General features: G+C 47.4%; 3 protein-coding genes across 8 annotated transcripts in view; 1 reads left to right on the top strand and 2 right to left on the bottom strand.

The window, feature by feature from the left end:
* The window catches only part of LOC140216837 (uncharacterized), a 28,258-nt gene extending 21,019 nt beyond the window's left edge, over positions 1-7,239 (bottom strand). For 2 of the 6 annotated variants that reach the window (XM_072287422.1, XM_072287421.1), the window contains exons 1-2: positions 7,030-7,239; positions 3,216-3,503 (exon numbers count right to left, since the gene is read on the bottom strand). In XM_072287422.1, coding sequence (XP_072143523.1) covers positions 3,216-3,503; positions 7,030-7,068 — 327 coding nt within the window. In that variant the 5' untranslated portion in view covers positions 7,069-7,239. Of the gene's footprint in view, positions 1-851; positions 937-3,215; positions 3,504-6,931 lie in introns of all 6 variants that reach the window. The other 4 variants (XR_011893538.1, XR_011893535.1, XR_011893537.1 and 1 more) reach the window with 4 other exon arrangements.
* A 9,910-nt stretch (positions 7,240-17,149) lies between these two features.
* Positions 17,150-22,615, bottom strand: LOC126536850 (thioredoxin-related transmembrane protein 2 homolog). The gene is made up of 2 exons (XM_050183872.3): positions 22,160-22,615; positions 17,150-21,814 (listed from the first exon to the last, which is right to left on the bottom strand). The coding sequence occupies exons 1-2, from the start codon at positions 22,418-22,420 to the stop codon at positions 21,269-21,271; spliced, it is 807 nt and encodes a 268-aa protein (XP_050039829.1). The 5' UTR covers positions 22,421-22,615; the 3' UTR covers positions 17,150-21,268.
* A 937-nt stretch (positions 22,616-23,552) lies between these two features.
* Positions 23,553-24,476, top strand: part of nes (lysophosphatidylcholine acyltransferase 3 protein nessy) — a 230,219-nt gene continuing 229,295 nt past the window's right edge. Inside the window, exon 1 of the mRNA XM_050183807.3 lies at positions 23,553-23,954. Within this exon, the coding sequence (XP_050039764.2) occupies positions 23,864-23,954 (91 nt within the window). The 5' untranslated portion in view covers positions 23,553-23,863. The remainder of the gene's footprint in view (positions 23,955-24,476) is intronic.

The raw sequence follows: 24,476 nt of genomic DNA on the forward strand, positions 1-24,476 counted from the left end.
AAGAGGGTCTAATGAGGGTTTTGCATGCATTTAATTTAACACTAGGAGGTGTGTTTCTAAGTTTTCTTCTCAAGAAATGTAGTTTACCTAGGGCCTTGTCATATATGTTATCTATATGAGTTTCCCAATTTAATTTCGTTGTAAGAGTGACCTCGAGATATGTGACCTCCTCGTATTTTCTTAGTGATATATTGTTTATTGTGTATGTAAACTGAAGCACATTTTTCTTGTGAGTGAAGGAGATACTGGTAGTTTTTGATGCATTCAGTTTCATCCCCCAAATGTTGCACCAATTTTGTACAGCAGCTAACGAATCATCTAGTTTTACCTGATCCTCTCTGGTATTCACTGTTGCGTACACTACGCAATCATCGACGAATAGGCGGCTGAACGCATGAACGAATATCATTGATGTAGATCAGAAATAGGAGGGGCGCAAGAACCGAGCCTTGTGGAACACCAGAAAAAACGTTGACGTAATCAGACGTAATATCATTCACAGCTACGCATTGCTTTCTGTTTTCGAGATAGTTCTTGATCCATGATACTGTTTTCTCGTGTACACCAATGGCAATTAGTTTAGTAGTAAGATCTGGATGAGGAACAACATCAAAGGCCTTTGAAAAATCTAAGAAAATGGCATCTATTTGGCTTCTGTTATTTATTGTGGTAGCTACATCATGGGTTAACTCAGCTAACTGAGTAATAGTACTTAGACCTGAACGGAATCCATGTTGCCGGCTGTAGAGTAGGTTATTATTCTCTAAGTGCAATATTATGGCCTTATAAATAATATGTTCGAACAATTTACTGGATGCACATGTTAATGAAACAGATCTATAGTTACTTACGTCGAGTTTAGAGCCAGATTTGTGCACAGGTATTACTTTGGCCCTTCGCCAGTCGTCAGGTATCACTGAAGCTTCCAAAGATCGCCTGTAAATTACGTATAAGTATTTTGACGTCCAAACTGCATGTTTTTGCAAAAATGCATCTGATATAAGATCAGGGCCACAGGGTTTCTCTACATCCAGTTTTTGTAAGAGTCGAAGAATTCCTTGTTGGTCGATATCTATTTCAGGCATTGGATTCTCGAAATGATAATGTAGTTCTGTTAAATACAGATAGAAAAAATTCATTAAATTTGCTTGCTATGACGTCAGGCTGAACAATCGTCTCGTTTGAAACAGTAATCTGCGATACGGTGTGCCACTCCCTCGATAGGTAGCAGCAGGATTTTTGTGGTTTATTCGTTGTGTAAGAAGGCAGAGTAACAGTGAAAAAACGCTCCTTGGCCATATGTTTATCTTATCTTGTAATAAGCGTACGAGATCTTGAAGGTCACGTGTGGTTTTCTTTCTGCGCTTCCTTTTAATTTCTCGTTTTAAATGTATTATTTCGCGCGATACCCAAGGATGTTCTCTGTTCACTCTTTTCTTTCTGGAGGGAATGTAGTTTTCTTCACAAAAGTGTACAATATGCTTAAAACGTAACCATAATTCATTTACGTCATGAAGTAATGAAACCTGCAGAAAGCAGGCGTTTAAATATTCTGAGATAGCATTGTCATCCGCTCTTGTGTAATCCCTGATAACAGCAATCGATGGCTTAACGCGTTCACAGTTTCCTAAAATCGGACAGGAGAATACAATAGTTTTATGGTCCGAAATGCTATTTTCAACGTTTAATGTGTTATTTTGAAATAGACTGCTTACGAACATCAGATCAAGCACAGAACATGACTGACCAGCTATTCTAGTCGGTTCGGAAACTAGCTGGTCTAGAGAGAAGGTAAATGACATGAACAATAGTGATTCAGCACTTTTTGCGTCGGAGCTGTTGTGCGAAAGATTAGACGAATTGATTCCTGGTAAATTGAAATCACCCGTGATAATAATATTGGAACGTGAATAAGTGTGTTGTGCAATGTAATCATGCATAACGTCTAGGTATTCAGGGGGCGCATTCGGAGGTCGGTATACACCACCCAGAAATATGCTTTTTCCATTAAATGTAAGGTTACACCATACGCTTTCATGGTCAGGTATGCTGTTTAAAACTGTGAATTTTATGTTAGATTTAATTGCGACAGCTACACCTCCCCCCCCCGCAATTCTCTGTCTTTCCGTATGAGCCGATAAGAAGGTGGAAACACTTCGGAATCCTGGACGCTTTCCTGAAGCCAGGTTTCCGTGATGACTATAACGTGCGGTTGATGGGCTGCAACTATGCTTTCAAGTAGGCTGGACTTATTGACTACGCTGCGCGCATTCAGTGATAACACTCTGATACATTTCGTACGTTGTTGTCACGTGCCATCGCAAGCTGCTGGGCCAGCGTGTGCAGAAGTTTTCGGTTTAGATAGTTCAATTCTTCTGACCTCACACTCATTCCATATAAAGGTGTTGCCATTTATTTTTAGCTTATCAAATAACAGAGATACCTTTGCCCCTTTCGCCTTGTCACTTACTGCAGAACACCATAATTTAGCACGTGTGTCGCATACTTTCTTTGAGAAATCCTCGGATATTGAAACCCGGGTGTTTTTCACCTTGAAGCAGCTTGATAATATTTTGTTTTTCTCAGCGAAGTTGAATAGCCTGATAATAACGGGGCGTGTCCTTTAGCTTTGCTTTGTACCAATTCTGTGAACTCGTTCTATTGAGTGTAATTTCTATTCCTAGGATCTTCTTAAGTATACCGTGCACTTCTTCTTCAAGTGTTTTAACATCTTCATCAGAGCTCTCTCTTAATCCATAAATTACTAGGTTATTCCGCCTACTTCTATTTTCTAAATCATCGACCTTCGATGCCAGAAATTCTACTTGCATCATGGTAGATTTACAAGATTCCTCGAAGTGTACTATCCTGTCTTCGCATTCTTTCCATAATCCCCTTTCATTCTCAATAACTGTCATTCTTTCTTGCAAATCTGCAACTATTGTCTCCACATGCTTGATATTTGAAGACAGTTGTTTCAGTGTTTTGTTCGTTTCCTTTTGTTCTCTTAGAATGTGTTTCATTAGTTCCCGCTGCGAACATTCATCTGAATGAGAGTAAGGGCCTGGATTTTGTTCGTCTCCGGATGTTAGTAACATTAAGCGGACAACATTAAAACAACCCCGCAAAATAGCAACACAGCATTGTGGACTTGGGAGCACCGTTAACGTTACGCCGTTGTCTCTAACTGAAGAGACTAAATGCTGGTCACTAACCTGTGCGATCAGAAAAAATTTGATCAGCATCCGTGCTCGTTCGGTGCTTCCAAGTCCACTGAAGGGAACGTCGAAAAGGCTGCTGCTTTTATCCGGGTGCCACGATGTCTCCGTCGACGTCACCGTGCTGGTCAGGTGGTCCCAGTGCAGTGCACGTGGTACAGCTTCCTGCGACTTGTTTTGTCCGATGAAGCCAGCAGGGCAAACAGCCGGAGGTAGCAGTAGATAGGCCTGATGCAGTGCATGCTCAGACCCTGCGTCGACGAATCCGGTCCTCGACAGCACGATCTGTGCGATCAGAAAAAATTTGATCAGCATCCGTACTCGTTCGGTGCTTCCAAGTCCACTATGATATATGCAACTGAGTCTGTGTTAAATAATAATATGCAAGATAACAGATTATAATTGTATACTGGGAGTCATTTGACACAACTGTATTACAACTAGTTTCCATGTAATAACATGAAAATTTCTATATGTATTTGTGTTTAAAAAACTCTTATTTCCACACTTTATGCGTAATTGTATTGCTACACCAGCCGCTTCCGTGCCTGTCTGGGAGACCGGAACTTTGTCAAGCCGAAGAGATTTCGGCTTTTTTCCCGGCTCTCCCTTTTTCACCTTGTATCCAGTGGTAAAAATAAAAATCATGATGATGATGATGTAGCAGAATATGATCACAGAACTGAAATGCCACTGTACTGAATTTTGTTAAACTGAAAGGCATTTGCATTGGGTTGAATGGGGTTTCGATGGGGGATACAAAAAAAGTTCGTACAGCTGAATAATTTGCTTAAGTGACGTTCAAGTGGTAGTTTACTGTATATTGGTTTTCTTGGATAAAAGATTTAGTTGGAAACAGTGCCTTGTATGTCCTCATTTTTTCTGAAACATTGCTCGATGAACAAGAGGCGCAAAAAGACGCCTTTCTATTTTGTCTCTTCCGACCTAACTGGCATTTGGCGAATACCTCTTGCGTGCGGGAGAAAGTAAGGAGGGGGGGGGGTATATTGGAAAAAATTTGGCAGTGTCTGGCTCCTCCTGGGGTGGTGTTAGAGGTGTGTATGAACCACTGCTTAGATAAATCGAACTCGGTACCTTTTTCTCAGTACAAACATTCGTGAATGTTAACTTCTTATTCTAGCAGTTTAAAAATGTCTGGATAGGCCCTATACCACAATGTCCCAAGCCTCCTATTTTTTTATTTAAAAGGACTTGAAAGCATTCGAACTTCAATGTTAATGAAAAGAATGTTACAACTTTCAATAGCAAGGGATTGCTATTATCAAGACTCCACAAAATGATGCAAAAAGGGCTGTTCTGCCACGAACAATTTTCAATATTGTAATTCTGAGAAGCGGTTATTAAGTTTTGAGGAGAAAGTTAGTTGAATGTATGTTCCAGCTTGTAAACCGCGCACAAACTATTTGAGGGCGGTAAGACGATTCTCTATTGTTTAATATCAAGAGTTGACGAACAGCCACAGTTCAGCAATGTCATGTGTTTTCTCATTTTGAAGAGCAAAAATTATTTCAACATATCTGAGCTATCAACACTACAATAGTAATGACGCTAGCCATTAATCAAGTGGGGGACCAAGATTATAATTTTTTTTTCAGGGTGGGGGGCTCAGCCCCCCACCCCCTGAAAATCTCTGGAGGGGGCTCGGGCCCCGGAGCCCCCCACATAGTCACCGTCTATGCTGCTATGTTAACATGGATGGTATTATATGTGCATTTCTCAAGTGAATAAATTAAACAAAGTACACGTAGTTCATTTTCATGGGAAGCAACATTGAAGCAATCAATTTTGCGTCTTTCCGTTTTAAGGTGAAAGCCTTAGATGCCTATGCTTTAAGGTCTCATTGTGAGGTACAGAAAATATCATGTGACCCAAGGAAGGCCAGAAGCGAACGAAAACATGTCCAGCCATGTATAAGACATGATTAATGATTATCAGAGTTATCACTATGTGGTACCTGTTTCCAAGTTCCTGTGATGATGTCAAAGGTTATTTCAGATACACCGCTTCATCACTATCATTATATACAGTTCTTTCATATGTGAATGCATAGCTTGTAGAAGACAGGTAGGTAGAACCATAATGCAGAATGGACCATCTGTTAAAGAATTGGTTTTCTTCAAATGACGATCCATCTATAAGATTTTTATAATGAGTAGGACATTGCACCAAACTGGTAGCCCATGACGGTGAGGTGCCCATTGTTACCAACCTTCTAGTGAAAAAAATATACTTTCGAAGAACTCCCAAGAAAAGAAATGTATAGATATAGAGTGAAATGCACATTATTGCAGGGACCTGAACTTTAATCAAAGTGGTGACAATAGTGGTCAAAGTTTTCTTATTATTTGTACTAATGCAATGTGAAGATGGGGATCACGATCCTGGCAACGAAAAATGAAAATCAATGATGACAGCGGTCATTGTCAGCTTAAAGAACTGTGTGGACAGACAGACATGGGAAACCAGCACTCACGTGGTGTCGGAGCAAAGCTGGAACTTATGGCTGAGCCAAATAACTTATAAGGGCTGTGGCGCACACGATAGCTGCGCGCGGGTATGATATACTAGAAATCATCAAGCAGTATCTGCTGCCACATGGTGTTAGCGCATGCTGCCTGCACTAATAGATCTCCCACCGAGCTCCTACATCTATACGAATACACAGCTACAACATGCATGCCGAGATGCAGGATCCGTCCAGTAAAGGGAACAAATTCGCCAGTCGCTTAATATGACATTGACCGACACCTACAGAAGTTGCTTAATCATTTAAATAATTAGGTGAGAATGACTTGGTTCGACAGGCAAGGTTCTGACTGGTGTTGTCGCTTTTTGTGACTGTTGTCGCGGGTCGCTTTTGCAGTCGCGACGATAGATTGGATTTTTTACAAGCACTGCTCCAGGAGGGCACATGCAACCGGAGGCCTCAGGAGAGGACCTGAGGTTATAATAAAGCAGGCGGCGCAGGATCCCCAGGACACCCAAGGGGTAGTGGGGAGATCAAAGCTGGAAGCAGGATGGCCCGTAGGATTGGAGTGGCGGAGGCCTAAGCGTGCTGGACTTAATATAAATATTATTACGTCCAGCCGCCAACTTGTGACGCCAAGACTTCTGCAACAGCAGTCAGAAGTTTGCCGTTTGACATACTAAGGCAGCAGCGGAAGCGGACGAAGACACAGAAACGTGAAAAAGAGACCCCACGCTACAAGTTAGTAGTATTTTAATATTTAAATTATGGCAATTTAATAACGCGCAACTGAGCCCTCTCGAAGCGTTCGACGCATGGAAAAATTCGCGAGGACGGTAAGATACCAGTGTGACAGGGGCACAAGCAAGGAACGAAAAAGCACACACAGGGCAAACTGTGAAGATGCTATATATTTTGCTATATATGTAATATATGCTATATCTATCAAGTGACTAGTGCCATGCTATAATCTTCAAAGGTCGCAATGCTTTCGCAATGAAATTGTTGACAGTGTGCGCTGTGTGTGTATCTTGTGTTCCGGCTCACTGCTCATCGCGATCACGCCCGATCCTGATCGAATTTCGCGGTCGTGATTGCCTTCTTTGGACAAAATGAGCGAGAGACCCAATCACAGTCGAGAATTTCGATCCGGATCGGTGCCGATCGCGATGAGAAGTATACGTGTGACACTGCTAGTGACAGGGCAACGCCATATCATACTCGCCTTCACGGGAGACCACTGACCAAACGACAACAATCGTTCGCGCCAGTGCACTGCGCCAGCAACACCCAAGGAGACGCACGAGAAAAACTTGTACGCACCGTGCTTGTACGCGACGCACAGATCGCCAGCCGACACATGGCAAAATGCCGGCACGCCAGGGCACGCCTAGGGACAGAACGACCAAAGAAACTGCTCCTCCGTGGTACCTAGGCAAAGGGAGAAATTTCAAGCGCGAACGCCCCCAGATTTTCTCTCTCGCACCCGCTGAAACGACTGGCCAATCCCGTGAACTGGCGTTTCCTCTAATGACCGTCTCGTGGGTGACCCGGGCTTGCCTGAACGTCGCGCGAAGAGTCGTTTCGGAAGTGACGTTGGCTTGCCGTGGTCATGTGAGGCGTGTCATGCTACTGACGCGAGCGGTAGCTTCCGGCGCGGGCGCAAAAATTCTAGCGGTTGTAGGTCTCCACGCCGCCGCGCGCCGACACGCGAAACAGCCTCCGCGCCTGACGCCGTACGCGCCCGACGCCGTACGCGCCCAGGCGTGGTGCGGCGCGTGCGGGCGCATTAGAACGCGTACGTCTGGTTGAGCCTTTACGCCTGTTGTATGCGCTTGTCCCTAGGCGTGCCGGCAGAAGTCGCGGGGCGCCGTAGTGCTGATCGCAAGTTGGCGGCTTAAGCAAATATACTTATGAAATCGTGTTTAAATAGATCAACGTGTCATTATTTCGCAGTATTGGCGGCGCCTCCAGGACACCAAAGCGACAACGCGGACATCAAAGCTATAACCCGGACTGGTCCGTGGGTTGGGACTCGCAGAAGCCTGCGCGTGCCAGGGAAGTATTGGATCGGCTGTCCGCTATCGCGGACAGCCAATTTTTATGCGAAGCATATTACCAGAGCTCAACCCAGCTCCTCAGGCGCGGCGGTGTCGCCTTCAATGACCTTTAGTGACCCCATGCCATACCACGTGACACCGTGACGTCACGACAGAGGAGAAACGGGGCTCCAACTCGCGCCGTCGCTCGCGGCGGTATATAAGCAGCTGCGCTTGTTTCTAGGTGGCTTTGGCTCAACTCTTGCAAGATGGGCTGGGTGGGAATCGAACCAGGGTCTCCGGAGTGCGAGACGGAGACGCTACCACTGAGCCACGAGTACGATGCTTGAAAACGGTACAAAAGCGCCTCTCGTGAATGCGGTGTTGCCTTAGAAACGAGCTGTTTCTAAGGCTCAGGCGTGCGTCGCTTGCTCAGGCTGTTAAGAATGGCCATACGGGGTGGCAACGAGCCAGCTTTCAGCCCGCTGCACGTGTTCCAAGCCCACCAGTCGAAGCGCCCTTCCGAGAGCTGCGGTCGGCAGGCAGCCACGTGGCGCACGATCAACTCCGGAAATTGGTACTTGGCCGCACCACCCGAGACGGAGCAGTTTTACGAAGCCCTCGGTCGTCGACTCCGGAGCCTTTGTGTGTATGGGTTCGAATGTGTGTGCCTTTGTGTGTATGAGCCATAGTGCGGGGCGGCGGCGAGTTTACAATGCTTGGACGAACCTTCCCGACCATTCCTGCTCCGACACACCCCATCCTCCAAGTCGGCACACCTCATCCTCCAAGCCGGCACACCTCACCCTCCATTCCTGCTCCGTCCTCGTCCGAACGATGACGTCGAACTATGACGTCAAGCGGAGAGCTTATAAGCAGCGTTTGCCGGCTGCTGGGGTGTGCTCGTGTCGTGGTCGTTGTCGGGAGCTGAATGCTCTGTCATGTTCGAAATGTACTAGTGAGCTGTGTGCTCCTAAACTGTTTGCTGTATGTTAGTTTTGCGGGCTCCATATGGGAGTCGCGCTACGCTGCCAATGTATGTCCTGTTCTAAATGTAAATCCTGCAATTAAATCCTGCTCGCCTAGTCCTGTCGTCCCAAGTTCATCTCTACAGCTACGTCCGACAAATCCTACAAGGCGCACATTTCGTTGCCGCGCCGAACGCTGCGTTGCTCGACGCTCACCGCGTCCAATGCGGGGCGCGTAGTCGCTGCGCCGTAGCCCATTGTCTTACACCCCTTGGCGGGTCGACGGAAACGCTGTCGCGTTCCACTCTTGAAGGCGAAGCAGAGTAACGCATGAGTTGTTTCTTCGTCTAGCCGAACCAAATATAGCCAAGCAACAGCAGTTCACCAGGCTAAACAGTGGTTCAACAACTAAAATAAAGGCTAGTATGCTTCGCATCCTGGGCTTAACCTTAGCTAAGCCACAGCCAATTTTTTATGCAAACACCCCCGGGCACGCTTCGACCGCCGCGGCACCAACCCACGGGTCGCCCTGCTTCCAGCTTTGATCCGCCCGCTACCGCTTGGGTGGCCCGGAGATCCTGCGCTGCCTGCTTTACTATAACCTCAAGTGCTCTCCTGAGGCCTCCGTTTGCCGGTTACATGTGCCCTCCTGGAACAGTGCCTGTAAAAAACGCAATCTATCGTCGCGACTTATAAACACTAGCCAGAACCTTGCCCCTTTAGATACAGCGATCACCAAATGGGGCGTCCGTGCCCACTGCCTCGTCGCGCGGAATGCCGGTATGCCTAGGGAACAAACGCTTACAACACGCGTTAAAGGGACACTAAAGCGAAACAATTAGTTTACCCTAATGAAGCATTGTCTGAGAACCCTGTAATCAGTCACTTCAAAAATATAGTTTGATTATTAGATGAGAAAATGAAGGTCCAAGTATCAGTATTTGAATTTCGCGCCGAAACCCCAGCGCCGGTACGTCAGCTTGACGTCAGGGATTCCAAAGTATGTTTTCGCATTTGGGCCGCGTTGGCTAAATAAAGGTTCCCGAAACTTGCCATGTTTAATATTTGGTTCCTTTAGAACACAATGTAGTCAATCTGTACCGCTATATATAATTAGTAGGCCCTAGAATATGCCATCAAAATGCAAGACGTCACAGCCCCCAGGTGCGGGAACTTAAGTAGGCGGCGCCACCCGTATTTCGTTCTTGCGCTTTTTCTGGCTTACCAAACGTCTTATCGTTGTAAGAGTGCTGTTTTTGCTGTTGTAGAACGGTAATTTACTGATGCAGGAGAAATCATTTTTCACTTTAGTGTCCCTTTAAATATGTGAGTCTGCCTAGGCACAATGGAGGTTTCTTAAAGGGACCCTGAAACGATTTTCTACAAACGTACTGAGCCGTTAGAGTAGGTCCTTCTGATCATTAATTGACATATCTAAGTGCTCCGCTCAAAGCGTGTAATTTATTAGCCAATATATTATAAGGTTTTAAAAATTTACATCGCTGTCGATCGCAGCACACTGCTCGGCGGAATTTTATGCCGCCCCTACCCCACCGAGGAAGGAAACTGAGGAGAGGCCCTGACGTCACTCTTCGTGAAGCTAAAGTGAAGCCGGAAGTTAGCGTTGTTCATGTCGTTGCTCCGCCTATCGGGCCAGCTCTCCTCTCTTGTTTGCATCTCTTACGAAACCACGCCGCGCTGCGCGCAACCGTATACTGCTCGGCCGCGCGTGCTCCGCAGCAATACTAAACAATCGTTAGCACGTTAGCATGATTCCGCCAAAGAGGGCAACATTTCTCGCGGATATTCCTTCGTCCGTTGCCGTTGCAATGGCGCGGTACATTGCGTACAGCGTTGCATGCGCGTTCATTTCACGAACTTTAGTTCCTCCTGTCCCACCTGGCCACAGCAACATCCGGCAGAGCACGGTCCAGATAACGTAGCGCAACAAAACACAGAGACCAACGCAAACCTGCCCGCACGGCGCCTTTGCCGCGGTACGAAACCTACGGAGCAAGCGCACAGAACAATAACAAAGCCGCCATTGTGACCCGAAAGGCGTGGCCGCTACAGCAAAGAAACAAAAAATCTGTAAAAAAAAAGGAGAACCTACTACGTCACTTCCTCCACACTTATTCCCTAGCGCGCGGAGGGGGAACTCTATGGGAGGGGGTATACAGGGCTTCTCCCACGGAGGAAGGAAACAAAGGAGAGGCCCTGACGTCACTCTTTGTGAAGCAAAAGTGAAGCCGGAATTTGGCGTTGCTCATGGCGATGCTCCGCCTTTTGGGCCACCCTCCTCTCTTGTTTACATCTCTCGCGAAACCACGCGGCGCTGCGCGTGGTGTCGCGCGCGGAGCGCGCGCGCTCGCGCAACATCTGGCAGAACACAGCGCAGGTAACACAGCGCAACAAGACACGGTGACTAACGCAAACCCGCCCACTCAGCGCCTTTGCCACGGCCCGAAACCTACCAGAGCAACACGTGTGAGCGCTCAAAACCATAACAACGCCGCCATTGTGGCCCAAAAGGCGTGGCCATACAACAAAAAAAAATAAAAAGGCAGCAAAAAAAATGAGAACCTACTACGTCATTTCCGCCACACTTTTCTCCTAGCGCGCGGAGGGGGTAGGGCCTCTCCTTAGTTTCCTTCCTCCGTGGCTTCTCCTCAGTTTCCTTCCTCCATGTCCTACCCATATGACGAAAATCACCCATATGACGACAGTGGGGTGAGCTATCCGATTGGCTGACCAGGGCGCGTGATCGATAATTTTTCCTACTTTATAGTAAACTAATGATGTTTGTAATAGTTGGAATATTAGTTAATTTGTTTTCATAAAAAGAAAGTAACATAAAGAAAATGCACAAGAACAATTTTTCAGTACACTTAAGTACTTCCGGCACACAGCAAGTGTCGTCTGCTTGTGTTACAACGTGCTCCGTCTTTGACGAGAGCTCCGCCGTCAGTGTCGGTCTGTCTTTTCGCCAGCGCTATGATTCGGCTTTGTTGCGTTGTGGACTGCAAACGTAGCGACTGGCAATATGTCAAGCTGCGACATCGTGTCCCTCTGCAAGCAAGTAGACGAGCGTACTGGCTGCAGCGTATCGGACTGCCGCTATCCGATCGGCGCAGGATTTGCGCGATTGTGGCCGTCACTTTCCACCGGAAGATTACTAACGCAATACTGTTTCGCGAGTCCGGTATTAAGGTAAGCGCAAGGGGACAGGGCCTGGCCGTGTCCCCTTGCGTGTCGTTTCAGGGGATAAACAAAAGCGCAAATGTGACGGTGCAGCCACCTAGTGGCACAAAGCTCAACCACACACAGTAGCAGTAACAAAATGAATTCTTCTTTGCTGCTGATGTAAATTTTTCGCAGAAGTGTAATCGTTAACACATTGTTTTTGTATATGTTTAAAATGTTTTACGCTTGGTTAGAGCAATATTAGCTTTCTTTGGCTGGTTAAGCTCTGCGGCAACGGTTGGCTGGACCGTGGAGACCAATCAGGCAGCTCACGTACGTCTACGCTAAAGTTCCTTCATCAGCTTGAGTTTATGCCCAGTGGCGTAGCAACAGGGGGGGCCGGGGGGCCGTGGGCCCCGGGTGCAAGGGGCCAGTGGGGGGGGGGGTGTCATACGCCTGAAGACAACCCTCTTTCCGCCGGCTTGACTGGGCGCAAATGGCAAAGAATGCTCCAGTATCCAGTAGCCCGAGCTCATGTACCCGATGCGTTGCGCCGCAGAATTGTCGGCTGCAGCTTTATCCAACACCCCACGAAACAATTGCACGAATGTTCGGGCTAAAAACTTTAATTCGCAATAAGGTCACTAAACTATTCGCTTTAGCGGAACGTTTCATGTGGGGTGCGATCGTGCTGTGCGTTCATGCTGGGAGCAGGAGTCGCTAAACATACAGTGAGGCGTTGTAAAGTGTTGGGGCTCTTGGGTACCTCTTCCGTTCAGAACGCGCAGCGAAGACGAACAAAGACAGCAGCAAGAGGGCGTTCAACCAGCGCGCCCGGCGCGCGCGTTTACGACGAAGCATTCGTTGAGAGCGACGTTGCATAAGAGGGGCCGTCAAAAGTCGCGAATGGGATTCTCTGGATCGTCTTCAGACTCGGTTCGGCCGAAGAGTTTGGCGGCGTATGACTCGACAGGCTGTAGTCGCGGGCCCGCCGCGATGTCCGGCTCGCTTTTACTTCCCCTATCCCGCTCACTCCGAGAAGCGGCTGCGAAACCTGCCGTTATGTTTCACGCTTTCCTTCTTACCCTCGAAAGTTTCAGAAAACTGTTGTTGTTGTGTGACTTCATGTCACAAGTACAGTGTCTGTTTCAGCTGCACAGAATTTTATATAAAGAAAGGTAAATTTTGTAAGGATATTTCCCGATCGAGATTCTATGAAGCTATGTCTTTTTGTGATTTATGTCTTTTTGTGACTCGGTAGCACGAAAAATATGGCAGATAAGTAATAACCATATCCTTAATAATTCCGTAATTTGTACTTATAGAGGAAGCACTTCAATTCGAGAATTGAGAACTCAAAGTCATATTATTAACTCAACAAAAACTTCTTATACAAAACCGTTTTGAGTGCTACAACCTACAGTACTTTGGCACTGCGGGCGGCGCCAAGTATGGCAGTAGCGAAAGAAATATGAAATAGTGGACCAGTGACGTACGTTGATCCCTCAACCATCTCCATTGCGAGTGCAGACCAACAGGTTTCGCTGGCACGGGCTTCATCGCGGTCTTCTTTTTAATGGTGACGCCAAGAATCGACGCGAAGCGTTGCTCTATTCTGTTCCCAATCTTTTGGTGGTACCGCAGCTCGGATAATCACGTTTGTCCGTATAGCAGCCAATGAAAACAAGGCTTTATTGATCAGAATGAAGAGAACTAGTAATTGTCATAGCATTGGCGCCCGCGCAGCAGGGAGGCAGTTGGCGTTTTCCGTTTTTCTAATATGGTGGGGAGATCAGCGTCACTGAGACAATTTAATTTTCGTTTTCGTTCAGGGCTGCCCACAGCCAAAATACTGCGGGCCATAGTACCTACGACGATTTTAACGCGACAGCGTTAAGGAGCTCGTGTCGCAGAAAAGCCGGTGTCGTCGGCGTTGGCCGTGAGCGATAAATCCCAGCAGGCACTTCATGAATAAAAAACTACTTGCAAGATAGGCTGGGTGGGAATCGAACCAGGGTCTCCGCAGTGTGAGACGGAGACGTTACCACTGAGCCACGAGTTCGATGCTTCAAAGCGGTACAAAAGCGCCTCTAGTGAACGCGGTGTTGCCTTAGAAACGAGCTGTTTCTAAGGCTCAGGCGTGCGTCGCTTGCTCAGGCGCACATTTCGTTGTCGCGCCGAACGCTGCGTTGCTCGACGCTCACCGCGTCCGATGCGGGGCGCGTAGTCGCTGCGCCGTAGCGCGTCTTCACCCCTTGGCGGGTCGACGGGAACGCTGTCGCGTTCCACTCTTGAAGGCGAAGCTTAAGCGTCCTCCAAATTTTTGTGAAGTTATTGTTGGGCAAGATATTAATGTCGGCCTTCAATATTGCAAATGCAATGTTCCCGTTAAAATTGGTAATTAAAAGTTTACAAAAATGTTTTTTCTTTTCTTGTGACGTGAGCCGTGTTTGCCACGATGCCGCATTTATATTGGTTGTCAAGCCTTACAGTCTGACAGAAGATGTGCACATGCGCTTATCACAAGTTATCAGTGCAGCACCCTGTGTTATTTGGCGCAGAAAAAACAGCGTGTATTGGCCTCGAGCTCTACCACTGTAAAGCTGGCGCCACCATCGGTGTGACGTGCTATTAGGGATCACGTGGACATAGCGGCCACGTCGGCTGCTTCGGGAGCGCCGAAGCGAGCTGGAAACGAGAGTTTAAGTTCCCTCGTACGCTGCGGTCTTCATTTAGTGGCGAGATTTTCCCGCTTCGAGTGTCTCCTTTACAACGATTGAAAGCATTACAATAGGTCGTGGGTGCCTTTGAAGGCGCGCAACATGGTAGGCTACTGCTCAGTGCCGCAGTGCCGGACGTACGCAACGGAGCCCGGTGTCATCCTTATTCATACGTAGCCGCAGGAAAAGAAGCCGCGTGAAGCTTGGCTCGCGAAACATAAAACCGGCAAACAGTCATCGGCTAATACTCGGGTATGCAGCAAGCGCAGACGCGAGGAATATTTATGCCACGGCGCCGGGTCTTCGATGTTCGGAAAACGCGCCCTGAGACGCTCGCCCGAGTCCACTGCCCGACTAATGTCATGACGGTTTGGTTTATGAACTTTTCTATGCTATAGATACTGGCAAGTTCACTGGAGTGGAAAGAGAGCTGTAAGAAGCACATTAAAAAGAAAGCATGGCATATGGTCATATTTGTGTTATGAAATAATGCACTGGATTACAAAAAAAGAAGCAGCGCGAAATCGCACACTGAGAACACCGATAAACATATAGTCCGACGCAACTCGAGAAATAATATTGAAATGTCCAAGAATTTAGAAAAAAAAAAAGATTAAATCGTCGCGATGGCACATCACAGTCGCCGTAGATATAGGCGTCGAAGTCTCTACAACGAAATTATTTTTGAACAGCTCTGATAGCGCACACGCAACAATGGTTGCTTGTAAACTGTCAAATGCTCATATTCTGCGGCCTAAAGCTCATGGCACGGTGCGAAAACGCGCACGCGGCGAAAGCGAAACAGTGCGCGGACAAGCATGCAGACGCGCTGTCGGTCGCTGCGAAGCTGTGCGATCGCTGCATTGAGGCTTCATTCTATTACGCTCCATTTAGTTATACCAACACTATAAGAACATATTTCACATAGTTTGCTCTCAGCGTTTGCCTACCTTTCACGCAAGAAGCCGGTTCGGGAGACTCCATTGCTGCAATTGCGCACAGTGGCGTTCACTTTACGTATTCGGTAAAGAGATAGCGTCTGTAAACGATTCTGTGCTTTCAGTTTGCCCAATATTTTTATTTAGACAGTAAAAACTTTCTCTCGTTTCGAAAGTACTCACAGAAATGTCCGGGAGAGCTCCCGCGTGGTGTTTTCACTGAGCACTGACAGCAAAACCTATGAGGAGCGCGCCGCGTGATCCCTCAAACTACGCCAGCAAGGCGCTTCCGATAGATGGCGACTCCGTAACTCCTCGCCGCCAATACCTGCTGCATTCGCGATCTCTGGGAAAGAAAGCGAAGGAGAAGGGGAGCCGGGGGACGTGCGAGGTATGCAAGGCGGCTGTACTGGTGCTGAAACCCGGAAATTGTCGATATCCTCGCCTTCCTCGACTACACCCGGGGGGGGGGGGGGGGGCGACAGGAGACCTATGGGCCCCGGGTGCCAGACAACCTAGCTACGCCACTGTTTATGCCTCCACCGTTCCGTCGAAACGTTCAGCTAGTGTGTGTTTACCGGAATACCAGACACGTTCGGCGCTAAGACAGAATGCTCGCAACGCACGCAGCTTCGATAGCGCTCGCTTGGGGTCGACGGCCAAGCAGCTAGCGGAGAGGTTTCGCGGGGGCGGGCTCCAAAACAACCGGAAGTGGACGATGTGACGTCGCATCATGACGCCGCATCAAAGTTTGCAATGCAAGCATTGCAAACTTTGGGAATGCATATCTTGAAACTTGTGTCATCCTCAGAATTGTTTGAACTGGGTATGCCTTTAAAAGCCAGTGTCTACATTTCTAAAATGCGAAATGTGTTGTAACGTCATAAGTGTTGAAATTAGCAAATCTTTGTGAATTAGTCAAACATTCATTTCTAATTTTTTGTGCAAATAACATCTGCCTCTGAGAGTATCTAGCTCAAGAAGTAAAATTGTGCTGCATATCATGAGTGATATAAAAAAGAAATTATGTTAATAAACACCCCATATAGATAAAAGTGGCTGTTCACAGCACCTGTACAGAACAAAGTCTGCAAACCTTACATAAACAGTCAATATATTGAATAATCAAATAACTTTTAGTGTTTTTCTTAAAATTTTGCTGTTTCTTGGCTATTAGTGCAGTGTTTTTTGAATTATAAGGCTAGTAGGTCTGTAACAGAGCAATCTGCCAAGCTATCTAAATATTCTCCTCTTGTGGCCTTCAAACTTAGGAGTGCAATAAGTTTGTGACATGCACCCTTTACTCCGCATATCATAGACTGCACAATACCCTCATGCTGCTATCTGCATGCAGGGTGAATGCCATGGAAAAGGTGTAAGGCTGATGGTGCAGGCCAGTTGGTGCACAGCTGCTCAGCATGAATTTAACGCATAAACTCTGTGCCACACGAGGTCTGTGAAGCTTTCCCTATGTTACAGGATCATGTCTTTGCAAAGCATAGCCAAGGCTGGAAGTGAGTAGTCTTGCCAGTCTTTGCAAAGGTGTGATGCTAGTGCTGACCATTTCATGATCACAGTGATGAAGCCACAAAGAATCAAGTTGAGACTTTTTATTCAAATGAAAATTGCACAGCTACAGCGAAGTCTAAAGGCCATGGTCTACGCAAGGTAATGGTTCTTTATTGCCGACTTCTATTCCTTTACACTGCTTGTGAGTGACCAATCCTGGTTGTAACATAGAAAGACTAATGACAAAGCGTGGAGTGAAAAATTGGAATGGACTTATTACATTACACCAGCCCAGTGTTGGTACGCCAGAACAAAGTGGTCTTATACATGGTTGGCTAAGTTTGTAGGTTGGTATTCAGGAAAGGGCAGAAACCATTATTAAAGAAAAAGCATTGGGCAGGCACAAATATTACATACTTCTCTTGTTTCCACTATCTCCCCAAGATGAATTAAGGCAGCCTGCACTCAAGGCCTCACAACAAAACCACCTGTCACGGAACAAACATATTTTGGATCGCTGTATGGTAATGACTGCACAGAGTTTATTCAGCTATCCAGCAGGAAAATTGATGAAGATCAAAGAAGAGTCCCATTACTAGACTGGCTGTCAAGTCGGCTTGAGCATGCGAACCTTTGACAAATGCCCTTTTCTTTTCCTTTCTTTTTTTCTCATTGAGGATTTCAGCTGCTGGCGCTTTTTCGATCAGGTCAAGATTGCATTAAGTGCGTAATGGTAAGCAGCAAATTAGCCATCTAGCAGCTTCTGCTAGAGACATAAAACACTAATATTAAGAAAGGAATCTGCGCATCCATAGTTCAAAAAGCAGATTCACACTCCACTGCATGGGTGCAAGCAACCCCATGCAGTGGAGTGTGCTTCGAATATTACACACAACTGCAATAATATTTGCTGGTGGGCTAGTTTGTGGAGCATTCTTCGTACTGTTACAGCACATAAACATGCCAGAAAACATTATGAGACCGGACAGAGTGCTGCGACATAGGCTTGTCCGTGTCTTTTCTGCACTGTACATTATGAGGAGAAATCTGCCACTACCCTGCAAGGAGAGTGCACCATGTCACCGCGACATCACACCTTCGTCAGGTGGCACGGGGATGAGGAGAACACTTGCTTGAGAGCTGCAAATGCTACCCTATCCCCGGAGATGCATCCAGCCTTCGCGTGTGCATCTGCTCAGCGCACTACTTTGGTACTTGCGGGGCAGGGAGAGGAGGCTCGCTGGAAACATCATGGATGGCCCAACCCAATATCCTCGGCAGAAGTCCCATGTGTGAACACCGCTTCATGAATCCTATTCCAACTTGCCCAGTATTCTATTCTTGATCAGCACACATATCGTTTGCATGTGGCACACAAAGCATGAGTGCAGCAACAGACTAGCATTGTTTTATTTCTTGCTGGTGATTTCTCTGACAAAATTATCAGGATTATGTTATCGCCTTCACACAAGGCCTACTCGCTTTATCGGAAAAAGTTGGTGCTAATTCAACATTTGGAGAGGCCTGCCTAATCTGATCGTGTGTGCAATGCAAATGGTGCAGTACATGTGCACAGTGTGAATGCATCCCAAAGCACCGAATTCCAGGAAGATATGTGTGTGGTTGGCAGAAAGAGGTACAAGCACAAGTGCAAAGCACTGCAGTGCTTTATGATGCCATTGTGAACTTAGACCAACTCGCTATCCTAAGGCGAATCTGTACAACAACCACCAACTGCTATGGAACGTATGATAAAAATGTGTGTATAAATAACAGATGAATTCTTGAGTAGGACAATCCAACTTGACGAATCACTGGCTGTGCTGGCCATTGCTGTTGTCATCCAAGTGTTGCTTTGCCTCTGGGGCACAAACTGACCCAACAAGCAGTTCTCCCTTACCAGGTGTTCAGCAAAGGGAGCACACTGAACTGCAGTCACACACCCAACGCCAGAGCACCGGCACAAGTAATTTCGTTAGGACGGCATCTCCTCTGCGGTCTTTGTGACAATGCAGGAAACATGGGTGACCTTGCTGGAAGGACTCGTTCTGATGGGTGCCATTCTGGCTCGGGGTCACTTCAGATTGTTGTCGATGTGGCAACGTTCTCCCTAGGACTCTCTTTTGCTATTTGGTCTTGCCTGTACGACACGCACAAGCAACTACTCTTCCGAGCCAGTGTTTGCATTTGCATCACATGACAAGCAAAGCATAGTGGCGTGCACCTGGCCAATGAGCTCAGTCATTAGCACATCGGCATATTACCTACAGCTGCCCAATGGAGCCAGGGTTTGATCCCACCTCTAATGGCTTGCAGTGGATTTCAAGCTACCTAGATTGGATTACGGATACTCCCTGCAAAAAACTGGTTGGAAAGGAGCATTTCACACTAAAAAATGCTACTCAGCTGGACGTTCTTGTAAACTACGAGGCAATAAACTTGGTTACATGGAAGCCCCCTGAGTCTCGAGACAGCTTTCAGGGATTCACATTTCTTAACCCTGTTGAATTTTCTTCATCAATGCAATTGCCCCGAGTACTCACTCATGCTCATGCCGATTTATTTATTTAAATATATTTTACAGGATACCTTTATGGCACAATGATTATGAACCATTTTGGCTTTCTGCAGACTAAAATGCCAACATGACAACTTTAATTTAAAGCCCAGGCATTCCATGAGCAACTGCTTGTTTACATACATTTTGTCTTATTTCCATTGTTGAAGCAACAAAGTGGGATGCCTTGTAGGCTTTTGGTGATGGTATTTCTTGAAACAAGAAAGTCTGGGAGCTACTGTTGCATAAGCTGAGGCAGATGCTGCACTTGAACCTTCAAATGCCCAATCATATAGGGTGTCCCAAAGTTCATGCAAGCAGTAATGTTGATAGAAAACATAAGTTTATAATTAAATATTGTACCTTTTTCATTGATTCATAAAGTACACAGCATAGGGTTATGTACGGAATAGCATATCATGTAAATGGCCTTCACGGCTTTGCTGGCACATGCGCACTCTTTTGTTGAAATTTTCCATAACTGTTTTGCATAAGTGTGGCTGAACTTTGTTGATACAGCACTCAATCTCCTCCAAGGCATGGGTGATCATGGGCTTGTTGGCATGAACCGTAGACTTCAAATAACCCCAATCTCTTTCACAGATGCAATCACTATTTTGACTATATCTAGTACGAAAATTGCGAACTGTAGCTGCCAAACTTTTATTAATCTTAAGCTACTGCTCAACAATAAAAACGCTGTTCTTTCGTGTAGTGCTCCATTATTTAATAACCCTGAACTGCCAGCTGTCGCGTTGTCTTTTTTTTTTTTGTTGGCAACACTTTAATGCACAAATGGCACAACATTCAAATCTTGTGTAAATTTTGGGACAGGGAGGGGCTACAGTTATCCCTCTCTATGAATGCATTTGGGCAGTGTGAGAACTTAGAGTTAGTCCACAGTGAATGCCTGTTTGAAGGAATTAGATTTTAAGTTATTTTTCATATGCAAAAACAGGCAAAATCACCACAGCCTTTCACATGTTGAACTGTTTGCCTACTCTTTTGGATGTCCTTGATTTGTAATAGACAAGAATGCAACAATAACAAATTCATTTTATATAGAGGTCTTCGTGGATGTGCAGAGCAGATGAGAACTTCTGTAAACACCGAACCCAAGCAAAATTTAGCTGTACATTCCATGGTTCCTTGAACCAAGGTGGCCAATACCGCAAATCATCTATGAAGTAGCCTGCAACCCTCTATGTTTAATTGTAGCGCTAATCAGTGCTATAATACTAATTAGTTGTTCTCTCCAAATCTCGACCTTAGTGTAGATGATGATCCAGTACTTTGTCCAGTGTCCAGAGCAAGCTCATCTCAAATGGCAAGTACAAATTTCCAGTATGTGGTCTCATATGTGCAACATGGTACTCCATACCATACTGGAAAGAGTGGCCTCCTACGTTTCAAACTTAGCATCCAAAACCTGCTATCTACTGACTAGCATGTTGCAGACCACGATCCGTTCTCTGGCATGCATGGTACACACTCAATAGAATTGTGTATTTCCTAGGCTCTGCCCCAATAATCACTGTCCCTGCAATCTGCAAGCATCATGCGATTGGTCTTGTGGTTCACCAATTCTGCACTTGGCAAACTGCTGGCGGCTGGTCTCACAAGGCAGTCCACTTGGCACAGTGTGAGCTCAGCTCTGCTTCCCGGCCGGCTTCTTGCGGATCGAGTTCTGGCGGCACTCCTGGTGCAGGTTGTTGAGGTCGAACGCCGCCGCCATGTTGTCCTCGGTGAAGGCGAACGGCGCCAGCTTGCCGCCCTGGGCATCAGGCCGACGCGCCACCACGCGACCGCCCCGGAACAGCAGCACCGTGGGCAGCTGGCGGCTCAGCGCGGCCGTGCTGATGTGGTGCGCGTGCGCCAGGTCGGGGAAGCGGGTCACGTCCAGCTTGGCGAAGCGCAGGTTGTCGAGCGCGTAACGCGCCGCCAGCTGGGCGAACGCCGGCGCCATCTGGACGCAGGCGGGGCTCCACAGGGCGTAGAAGGCGACGAGCCAGCAGACGCGCCGGTCGCCGCGCTGCACCTGCTCGCCGAAGCTCTCGGCGTCCAGGTACAGGACGGGGTCCGGCCCGCCGTACGCCGGCGGCTCGGGTAGCACCAGCAGCTGGAGCAGGCACAGAGCGCCGTACACCAGGCCCAGCCGCGGGTCCCAGTAGAAGAAGAGTAGCAGGCCGGCCACCTGTAAACAGGTGCAACCGCTTCATCCACCCAGAACTACCGAATTCAGCGGGCATCCAGGAACAAACGTGCCACAATCGAATGTATCAATTACGGAACCAATCGCTCGCTCAAATCGACTCCTCCTGACGTTGAACACACTGCATCTAAAAATAGCTGCCTCTTTAGAGAAACAATGCTAAAGAAACGAGACCCTGCGGAGACTTTCACGCAGAGCGTAGCGTGCTGCTTGAGCACCACTGGGGTCTTCGTGACGTGCTGTGGCTACGCTGCTGCACTCGCCAGATGCATATCTATAATCTTGTACCAACGCTAGGGGCATGAAAGCATGATGAACGTGTCCTACCTTGGCATACATACATGCCGTACTCAGATAAGGTAGCAGGCGCACCACGCCCGTCTTGCGCGTTCGGAAGAGCACCACCACGGCCACGAACGTGAGGATCTCGGTCTCACGAAAGTCCAGCTGGCAATCGCCGCCCGGAAACAGCACATCACAGAATGGCCGCACCAACCGAAGCACGGGGAAACATGCCGCCAGAAGCAAGTTTACCAGGTAGTGCGGATGCAGCAGACGCCGCAGCTCGGCACCCGTCACGAGCGCCATGGTTACTGTCCCGCCGTACCTCTGACCTCACAAAGAATGGCAAATACAAACCCTGTGGAGACTTGTTTTGCCTCTCGGGCCAAGGACAGTCGACGCGTCTCAGATTTCGACAACGGCAATACGTCCAGGGTGTTCGCGACGACCGCTGTGCGACCTGGCCAACGACGGCAAGCGCGCTACATGGGGTAGGATTGGCTTAGATTGGCTAGAGATTGGCTGCAACAATATGTCCGCGCCCTGCATCTGCAGCCAATGTATACGGCACTGCTAAAACTCTGAAAACGCGCTTGGCAAATACCGTTCCGTCTGTCACAATGATTCATTTTCTACTAAAACAGCACGTGAAAAGCGGTATTAGCTTTATTATTACGCGAGGACATGTTTTGTTTAACTGTACGACTTTATGTTACGTAAAAAGTATCAGCGGGCCGCTAAAGTTGGAGGACAGACGACAAGGTGCGCGCTCGCTTTGAAACAGTTGGTCGTCTGTTCTTACTTTTCTTCGCTTGGTCATGCGTTGTAGGTGAGTAAAGATGTCATATGCGTGAATGGAAACATTTTATGAAGGTTTTACTTTCAGAACGTGTTATTTGTGTAGCCATATCCACGTTTTAGACAAATCATCTTACAACACCATACCGTCATTCCCATGACGGCACAGTGCCTCCTTAAGAAACTCCCATAGACGGTGGCGCCAGATTTCCCTCTAGGTGTCAGTGAGAAACTCTTATACCGTCAGCCCAACGTTACTGGGGGCGCTGTTTCAAAGCGAGCGCGAACCTTGTTGTTTGTTCTCCAACTTTAGCGGCCCGCTGATACTTTTTAGGTAACATGTATTCGTACACGCAATAACAAGTACTCATAGTTAAACAAAACATGTTTTTGCGTAATAATAAAGCCAAAAGAGCTTTTAACGTGCTGTTTTAGATGGAACGGAGCTTGCCATAGAGTTTCTCACTACATAAATAGTGAGAAACTCTGGTGATTGCCAAGCGCGTCTTGCGTCTTCAAGGTGTCCTGTCTCTCCGAGAACGATGCCAATCCGAAGTCACAACATACCGGCATTCCCATGCATACCACAGCGCACCAGCGCCAGATTTCCCTCTAGGTAATGTAGTGAGAAACTCTATGGCTCCTGTACACTTTAATGCCAGCGAATGGTCTGGCGCAGTCTGAGGGGTGCGCTTACATAGAGGTGTCCACTGAGATGGCATTATTCTATGTGGCATAGTGTGTACGCGTACACCGTAGCAAGAGGAGTACGCCGAGCTTGACGACCGAAGTTTTCTTTTATCAGCTGCAGTTGTGGTGGTGCATGCTGGCTCTACGACGCCTGTCTGTCGCTCCCTGCTGCCATCCACGGTGTTCTTGAGCTATCCTCGTGCTGGCTGCGAAAGCATTGGTAGTGGTGGTGAGTAGTCGACTGCTTGGGCGCCGTGCATCATGACCGCACCGGTGGGCACACTGGCTCAGGTGGCCACCTACTTGGGATCCTCGGAAGCCGCTTTTCGACTTCTTCTCACCATCCTGTCAGGTGAGCCCTCATTTCATTTCTCGTTTCACCGCCGCCGGGTTGGTCCCTGTGTCGACGATACGCAGTGACGTGTCAGTACTATGTAAGCGCCGGGTGGTTAAACACGAGAAAAGTGAACGACATCGGCCGCGTGGCCCTCGTTCCAGCTGAGATCCGACTGTGGTTGGGTTCGTTGGCCGAAGCGCCAGAATAGCAGGAGGAAAGTGCGCGAGGTGGAGACAGCGACTGGTGAATGACGAGGAGCTATCTGTGCCTCGATCCTTACGCGGCGTTATGTACTGCGAGTCGGACTTTTACTGCATTTATGGGTTTAGGATTGGATGCGTGCCTGGATGGACGTGCGCGCCGTAATACTGGGTTTGTGTTGCTGTTAGGGGCCGTTTTGATGCCGGAGCTTTTTCTTTTTCACTCTCGAAGACGGTCTATATCGTAGTTCCATCGTCTTTTACATGTTACGTGGCATTGTGCAGTAACGTTCAGCTTTTAGTAATTTCCCAAGTATTCCTTGCTTAGAAACGTGCT

This window comes from Dermacentor andersoni, chromosome 3 (assembly GCF_023375885.2).
Source record: "Dermacentor andersoni chromosome 3, qqDerAnde1_hic_scaffold, whole genome shotgun sequence".
Classification (NCBI taxonomy): Eukaryota; Metazoa; Arthropoda; class Arachnida; order Ixodida; family Ixodidae; genus Dermacentor; species Dermacentor andersoni.

Bases quoted from the DNA above. Each gene is read 5' to 3' on its own strand.
- LOC126536850 (XM_050183872.3), bottom strand. From the start codon at position 22,420: ATGGCGCTCGTGACGGGTGCCGAGCTGCGGCGTCTGCTGCATCCGCAC. The intron at 21,815-22,159 runs GTAGGACACGTT...ACCTGTTTACAG, and splicing joins CGGCATGTATGTATGCCAAG to GTGGCCGGCCTGCTACTCTT.